The sequence below is a fragment of the Brassica oleracea genome, chromosome C1 (genome assembly GCF_000695525.1).
Source record: "Brassica oleracea var. oleracea cultivar TO1000 chromosome C1, BOL, whole genome shotgun sequence".
Lineage (NCBI taxonomy): Eukaryota > Viridiplantae > Streptophyta > Magnoliopsida > Brassicales > Brassicaceae > Brassica > Brassica oleracea.
In genome coordinates, this window is record NC_027748.1 from 38421550 (window position 1) to 38429950 (window position 8401).

The 8401-nt window shown below is 48.0% G+C and overlaps 1 protein-coding gene across 1 annotated transcript in view; it reads right to left on the reverse strand.

The window, feature by feature from the left end:
- The window catches only part of LOC106339579 (probable 2-oxoglutarate-dependent dioxygenase AOP1), a 10603-nt gene extending 3722 nt beyond the window's left edge, over nucleotides 1-6881 (reverse strand). Inside the window, exon 1 of the mRNA XM_013778418.1 lies at nucleotides 6750-6881. Coding sequence (XP_013633872.1) covers nucleotides 6750-6881 — 132 coding nt within the window. The remainder of the gene's footprint in view (nucleotides 1-6749) is intronic.
- Nucleotides 6882-8401: the final 1520 nt, after the last annotated feature.

Sequence of the window (8401 nt, forward strand, 5' to 3'; positions counted from 1 at the left end):
AAATCGAAAAGAGAGCAAAGTAGATCTTATTCTGAATTCGCGTTTGAGCGTTACAACAAGGTAAGAGCATGGGCTACGAGAGCTGTCGGCGAGATCCCTAGTTCTAAAACCCTAAGACGGCAATAACCTAGTTGAGTCGCAGCTCGAATAACAGAAACGGAAATATGCCTAATTGCTCTAAGTTCTAAGTTTGCTCTGAAGAAGTCCCCCCCCATGCTTCTCGCCTAGGACTCCTTATATACTGGCTCCTAGGTCGGTTTCCGCTTTTCATCTTCTGCCTTTAAGCCGTCATAGCGTTAAAATGGAGATATTTCATTTTTTCCGATCTTCGTAATTATCTTCAAAATTTCTTATTTATCCGTGGAAACTTGACATTTATCTTTCCTTACGAACCAAGCGTAAACCGTCATGCGGCTTACGGACTGTTAGTTAAGAAATCGTAAGCTGGGCCTCGAGTCCTTGGGCCTCGAGTCATGTCTTAGGTCCCTTTAGGCCGTCTCCTGACTCGAAGCGTTTATTACGGCTTTTTTCGATAAAGAACGAACTTTCCGTGGTTTTTACCGTAAAGTTTGATCGATGACGTAGAATGGCGAGAAACATGAAATGGGTTCACTACGGTCTTCGGGAGATAGCATCGAAGGGTAGACGAGAATACGTGGACTAATTGTCGTACCGATGTTTCGGAAGAGCTTGGTCGCTCCATAGCGATCGAGCGGAACGGATGCTCTGTCGCTACATAGCGACCAAGCTTTGGCTCGAGCTCGGTCGCTACGTAGCGACCGAGCTTCGGGTCGAGCTCAGTCGCTACATAGCGACCAAGCGGAACGAACTCTCGGTCGCAACATAGCGACCGAGCAGAACAAACGCTCGGTCACTATGTAGCGACCGAGCTTCGGCTCGAGCTCAGTCGCTACGTAGCGATCGAATGGAACAAACGCTTGGTCGCTACGTAGCGACTGAACGGAACGAACGCTTGGTCGCTACGTAGCGACCGAGCTTTGGCTCGAGCTCGGTCTCTACGTAGCGATCGAGCGGAACACGCGTTCGGTCGCTGCGTAGCGACCTTTTTCGAGCTCTTGTCCGATGTCTCGTGTTTCCTTCGTAAAGCTTTTCGTAAGGAAGAATCTGTTTCGAAAAAGTATTTGTCGAAGAAAGTTTCCCGTTTTCTTCTTCGGACGTTTTGAATGTTAACTTCGTCGTAACCGTTTTTGACCCCAATAGTTAGCCCCCAAGCTCGTTAGAGTCGAGACTCTAGCGCGCGGTTTGACGATTTAGGAAAAGTTAGGCGTATTGAACGAAGTTTACTTCAAACTCCGCGGAACATAATTCTTGAGAAAACATATATTAAAATAAATAAAATTATGTGCCCATACTTCTATAAGTAGTGAGCTCTTGTCATTCATTTGCTTCATACCTTCCCTTCTTCAAACCTCGAAAACCTCTCTAGCTCCAAGTCTTTTGCCTTCAACATGTCTTCTTCCCATGGTGACAAGAGGAGTTCCGATGTTGAGATGGGCGCGGCCACCTCTCCGGCTCCGATTCCAACTTCTCCGGTCGAAGCGCCGGCTTGTGTTGCCGACCATCTCTCCTTTTGAGAGAGACTAGTTCGTCGCCAAGCCGAGAAGGAACAGGTTCGAGCCGGCGCCGAGTTTCCATCCTCTTCTGCACTGGCCATTGCTCCGGGTCATGGGACCAAGGTCGTAACTCCGTGAGATGCGGGAACTCTCGCAGGCTCAATCGTTCCGGATGCTTCGGCTTTACCTGGTGGATCGTCCACGACTCTGATTCTTGTCGAGGATAAGGAGAGGGCTGCTGACTCTATGCCTCCTCCTCCGGCCAGGAAAGAGATATATCTAGCGCTGCGCGCTCCTAGTGTTGTTCCGGTTGCTCAGCCTAAGGGCCGGAAGAGGAAGTTTACCAAGGGTGGTGACGGGGAATCTTCACAGCAAGGAGACTCGAGCATAGCGTCGGGGCTTCGCGGAAAGGTTTTTCGCTCACTTACTTTCTTGATTGTTACATATTTCTCTAAGACACAAAGAATCCCTAACTTTCTTCTCGTTTCGCAGTTCATGTCGTTGATCAACGGGATGATCAGCGAGTGCGGTTCTGAGACCAGTCGTCTTGCTGGGGAGTTGTTGGAGAGATGGTCTGAAACTGAAGCCATACTGACGGCTGTCAAGGATTCTCACTCCGTGAAAGTGTCGAAGCTCGAGGTCACGATAGGGGAGCTCGAGAGGGACCTCGGGAAGACGGCGAGTTCATTTAACTTTCTTCTCGTTTCGCAGTTCATGTCGTTGATCAACGGGATGATCAGCGAGTGCGGTTCTGAGACCAGTCGTCTTGCTGGGGAGTTGTTGGAGAGATGGTCTGAAACTGAAGCCATACTGACGGCTGTCAAGGATTCTCACTCCGTGAAAGTGTCGAAACTCGAGGTCGCGATATGGGAGCTCGAGAGGGACCTTGGGAAGACGGCGAGTTCATTGCTTAAGGAGAAGAAAACCAGGAAGACCATATCTTCGGAGGTGCGTCATCTTCAGCGTCAGATCGAGGGCGATGCAGAATTAACGAGCCGCGGGATTCGAGAGGCCAAGGACGCTCTTCGTTCTGAGTTTCAGCCTCGCTTGGCGAAGATCTCCGCCTTTCTGGGCTCCCTCGAGTGCATCCGGAAGAGGGATTTAGCCTTGGCGACGATTGAGGGCGGGATGGTCGTGGTTCAGTCGTTCCAGAGTGAGACTCCTCCGACCTTAGAGGCCGAAGAGGCCCGACTGTCCGGCTGCAAGGGAGATTTGGCAGTCGTGGATGGAGATTTCGATCTCATCCTAGCTGACCTGAAATTTGCGTGCTTTCTTCCGACGTGTTTAGAAGGCCCAGAGGGGAAAGATCTGGTGCTCGGAAAAGGCAGAGGTGATGCGGCTCCAGACTTTGATGAAGCGACGGGTGAAGAGGGAGCTTGAGCTCTGAGGATGACTTTGGTTAGATCTCTTGCGGGAGATTTTTTTTATTGTTTGATGTTTCGGCCTTAAATGGCCTCATTACGTGTTTCGGGACTGGCCATATGATTGAGTTGCATTTTTCATAAGCTTACGGATGGCGTGGAAGAAGGGTGATGAGTTGTCGTCTCATATCCTTCTTCGATGTGAAATATTTTGTTCGAGCTCTGTTCGAGAGTTTTTCCGCGATATATCGACTTCGCGGGATATCTGAAGATGTCGAATATAAACATAGAGGCATGGTTTTGGGATCTCGTATCTTTTGGATATCATGCCTTGAGATGTTAGAGACCAGTGCGCTGGGTTTAGGGCAAGACCTTGGTTTACTTCGGTTTTAAGATTTTATGCGGTGACTAGCCGGCTATCGATTTGTCTGTCGCGATTTTAACCTGATTCGTACCGTTTTAAAGTTCGCTATAGGTTCTCGGCTTATAAGACTTGTTAGATATGAATCGAGCATCTCTCTGGAGATAATTTTTAAGCCAACCGGAAGTGCTGGACCAAAATTTCGGGTTTCTTTTATAGCGCTATTATCCTTGTGTCGGATGTACGAGAGTCATCTTCGTGAGATGGCTATGTCTGTTTAGGCCGTTCAAGAGTTCGATGTGATCAGCACCGGACTTGGCGGCAGATGCCGTCGTTTAGAGTTTTTGCGCAAGATATGTGTTAAAATGTTCATCATTTTTTTGACGGAGTGTCCGTTTTCATCGTTCGGAAGAAGTAACCCTCGAGGCAGCTCTCGCGACGCCTCACGATGCCAAAGGCTGCTTCTCCCTAACGGCTGATTTATTTTCGAATATCAAAAATGTTTTTGCGGATAAAAATAATTTGCCTGGTTAAGATATGTCGGAAACATCGATGGCGTGGTTCGATGTTTTCGAGTTTGAGAGTATACGAGTATACGTATCCACTCCCCCCCCCTTTTTTGATTAGGGGGGACAGCTGAATTTGTCTTTCGACAAACTACCTACGTACCCCTTTCGAAGATCAAGCCGTCTCGTAGTTCAGTAGTTGCGAAGCGATTTGTTTAGTGATAGAATTTTTTGAGATGCATTGTGTTCCAAGTTCTTGGAATTTTTACGCCTTGCATGTTGGCTATCTCGTAGGAACCTGGTCGGACAACTATTTTTCGATTTTATAGAGTCCTTCCCAGTTTGCTCCGAGTTTTCCCGCGTTTTGTTCAGCGGTGTTTTGGAAGACTTTGCGAAGGACCAGATCTCCTTGATTAAATATGCGATTCCGTACGTTGGAATTGTAGTACTTTGCGGCTGCGTGTTGGTAATTTTGGATTCGGATGAGCGCTCGATCTCGGCGCTCGTTAATGAGATCGAGATCATCGAGGAGCATTACGTTGTTGAGCTCCTCTTGTTCGAGAAGCAATCTTCTTCGAACACCGAGGAACTCTAATTCTGCGGGAATCATGCATTCCGTTCCGTACACCAGAGTGAAAGGGGTTTCCCCTGTTGCTCGCCTCGGGGTGGTACGGTGGGACCATAGGACTCCCTCGAGTTCGTCGGCCCACCTGCCTTTTTTGGCCCCTAAGCATTTCTTCAGTCCGTCGAGAATGGTTTTATTAATCGTTTCAGCTTGTCCGTTACACTGCGGATACCTGGGCATCGACTTGTTAAGTCCTATCTTCCATTTTTCGCAGAACGCCTCGAACCGGGTTGAGATGAACTGAGATCCGTTATCGGTTACGATTTCGTAACGAACTCCATGCCTACAGATGATGTTTCTCCATACAAAACTTTCGACTTGGACATCTTTTATACTCACGTACGAATCTCCCTCTACCCATATTGAAAAGAAATCAGTGAGGACTAAAAAGAAACGCTTTTGCTTTGAACTATGAAGGGGACCGACGATGTCCATGGCCCAGCGCATGAAAGGATAGGACGATGTGATGGAGGAGAGAACTTTGGCTGGTTGTCGGATGATTGGAGCACGCCTCTGGCATTTTTCGCATTTTCGTGCGAACTTCTCGCAATCTCCGATCATCGTTGGCCAGTAGTATCCATGGCGTTTGATTTTCACTGCCAGCGATCTTCCGCCGGAATGGTTGGCGCAGGACTCAGAATGTACTTCTTCCATCACTTTTCTTGCTTTTTCCCCTTCCAGGCACGTCATGAGTGGTCCAGAAAATCTCCATTTGTAAATTTCGCCACCCACTGTTACGTAGCGCGCGGCCTGTGTTCGGACTTTGCGGGCTGCCCATTTCTCGGTGGGCAGGCGTCCGTCGATAATGTAGTCTTGAATTTTCTGCAGCCACGGGGTATCGCAGCCGTAATCAGATTGCTCTGATTGCGGTCGTATCGTAACTTCTTCTTCTTCGTCATCTTGACCTTCTATGAGGTTGATGACGATTGTTGGTCCGATGCTCGGATTTTTGATGAACTCGCCCAGAATTACCCTTTTAAGTCCTGGGTCAGAACTTGATGCTAAGGCCGCGAGAGCATCTGCCTGCACGTTTTCGGAACGGGGAATTCGCGTAAGGGCAAAACAGTCAAACTTTTGAGCTAGTTTTTGGACCAGTTTGAGGTACGCGTCCATCCGTTCGTCCCTGGCTTCATACTCTCCGCTGAACTGACTTGCCACTAACTGGGAGTCGCAGTAAGCGTGTGTGTTTCTTATCTTAAAGCCGTGAGCCAAACGCAGCCCTGCGATGAGTGCTTCGTATTCGGCCTCGTTGTTTGAGGCGTGGAATTCCAGCCTGAATGACTGCTCTAAGATCTCGCTCGTCGGAGATGTGAGCCGAATTCCGATGTTTGATCCCAGCTTGGACGAGGATCCGTCGACGTGGAGGAGCCAAGTGGAATTCGGTTCCTCGTTGGTTAAGGTCTCTGTCGGTAGTACGACCAAGAAGTCTGCAAGCACTTGTGATTTTGCGCTTGTTCTCGGTCGGTACTCGATATCGTACTCGCTCAATTTGACCGCCCATTTTGCCAACCGGCCCGATTGACTCAGGCTATGCAGAATCGTCCATAGGGGAAAAGTCGTGAGGACGACGATCGTGTGGGATTGGTTTGGTTTCAAAGAAAAAGCGCAAAAGCAGTCACTTCTAGTAAATAAGATTAAAGAGTAATCTCCAGTCTTTTTAAGGGAAACTAATCGACAACCTTCATGCTTATCTAGAATCCTGTCGTCCAAAAAATATGAAATTCATACTCTAGTGTACCAGACTATGGATCATTCCTTAGTTTTGATCTCCCCAAACACAGCGCTTTGTGGGGGAAAAGTCGTGAGGACGCCGATCGTGTGGGATTGGAAATATGTTATTAGTTTTCGAGCCGATGTTACGACCGTGCATGCTAATTTTTCCATTAGCGGGTATCTAGATTGGGCATCCAGCAAGGTTGTGCTTATATAGAAAATAGGTTTCTGTACGCCGCGTTCTTCCCTGATCAGCACGCCGCTCACAGCTGTTGCCGATACAACGATGTACAAGAACAAAGTTTCCCCCTCCACGGGTTTTGCGAGGACTGGAGGGGAAGCTAAATACCGCTTCAGCTATTGGAAAGCGTTTTCGCATTCTTCCGACCATTCGAATTTTTTATCTCCCCGTAAGACATCGTAGAAGGGCAGGCACTTGTCCATTGATCGTGAAATAAACTGGTTAACTGCTGCAACTCTACCGGTCGGCCTTTGGACTTCCCGCTTATTCGTCGGTGAAGCCATCTCAATCAGTGCGTTGATCTATTTTGGATTAGCTTCGATTCCGCGGAATGTGACTAGGTAGCCGAGGAATTCCCCTGATGTTACGGCAAACCTGCATTTTCTCGAGTTGAGCTTCATGTCATGGGAATTTAGCTGCGCGAAACATTCCTCGAGATGTGAAACATGATCCTTCGCTTGGAGGGATTTGGCGAGCATGTCGTCGATACAAACCTCCATCGTTTTACCGAGTTGTTTGAAGAACATACGATTCACGAGTCGTTGGTAAGTTTTGCCAGCGTTTTTGAGGTCGAAGGGCATTACCTTGTAGCAATAGGTTCCGCGATCGGTAATGAACGCAGTCTTCTCGCGATCGTCAGAGTTCATCATAATTTGATTGTAACCTGAGAAGGCGTCCATGAGAGACAGAAGTTCGTTCCCCGCCGTTGCTTCTACTAATCGATCGATATGTGGCAGAGGGAAACTATCTCTTGGACAGGCCTTGTTCAGGTAGTAAAATTCACGCAAACTCGCCATTTTCCGTTTTTCTTTTTGACTACTACAGGGTTAGCGAGCCAGTCTGGATACCTCACTTCCGTTATTGACCCGACTTTAAGCAATTTTTCGACTTCGTCGTTTACCGCGGAAGCCAGTTCAGTTCCTAGCTTCCGCCTTTTTTATTTGACGGGTTTGAAGGTCGGATCGATATTTAATTCGTGACACGTTATGTTAATGTCGATCCCTGGCATATCTTCCGCGGCCCATGCGAGAGTATTGAGGTTCTTTTTTATACAGGTTATGAGCTCTGTCCTCAAAGGCTCGCGGAGATTGACTCCGATCTCGACGCATCGTTCCGGAGAGACAGACTGTGACCACAGGTTCGCAAGTTGGTTCGCGTTTTTTCTTTATTGCCGTGATGTTACGAGACTGCCAGAAGAGTTCAGCCGAATATTGACTTCGTGAATCCTTGTTGGAGATCTTTTTCTCCGTTTTTCTAGGAGTGGTCTCGAGGTCTGATTTTTTTTGTTTTTGTTTTGCGGCGTAACACACCTGTGATACTCTTGGGTTTCCCCATATTACCTCGACTCCGTTAGGGGTTGGAAACTTAAGGCAAAGATGGTACGTTGATGGGATGGCACGCATGGTGTTCAACCATGGCGTTCCCATGATAACGTTGTAAGATGCGGGATGGTCAACGACTAGAACCTCTGTGACTCTTGTCACGGTTCCGGCTTTGACTGCGAGATTAATCGACCCGTAGGCCATGGTCGTTTCTCCTGAAAGTCCCAGTAGTGGGCTCGGGTATTTCACGATTTCGGATTGATCGATCCCCATTTTCTCGAGAGTATCTTTGAAGATGATATCAGCCGAACTTCCGGTGTCGATTAGCATCCTAGCGACGTCGACATCTCAGATCGTCAGGTCGATAACAAGGAGATCGTTTCGAGGTTTGGCTTGATCGACCGTTGCTCCCCCCTTGAACGAGATGACGTTCGCGCACGTCGAGTCTTGCATATCGTTCCTGATCATTGAGTGGCTTTTGTCGGTTAGATTGATCCGTAGATCCCCCTCCTTCTAACGCCAAACTGTGGGAACCGAAATTCGCACTGTCGATTTCTGTTTAAATTAGGAAACTAGGAAAACCCAAATTTCCCAGAGGTGTCGGATATCTGCTAATACCACACGCCAAGAAATCAGAACACGCAATTAAAGACAAAAAGAGATAAGAAATCGAAAAGAGAGCAAAGTAGATCTTATTC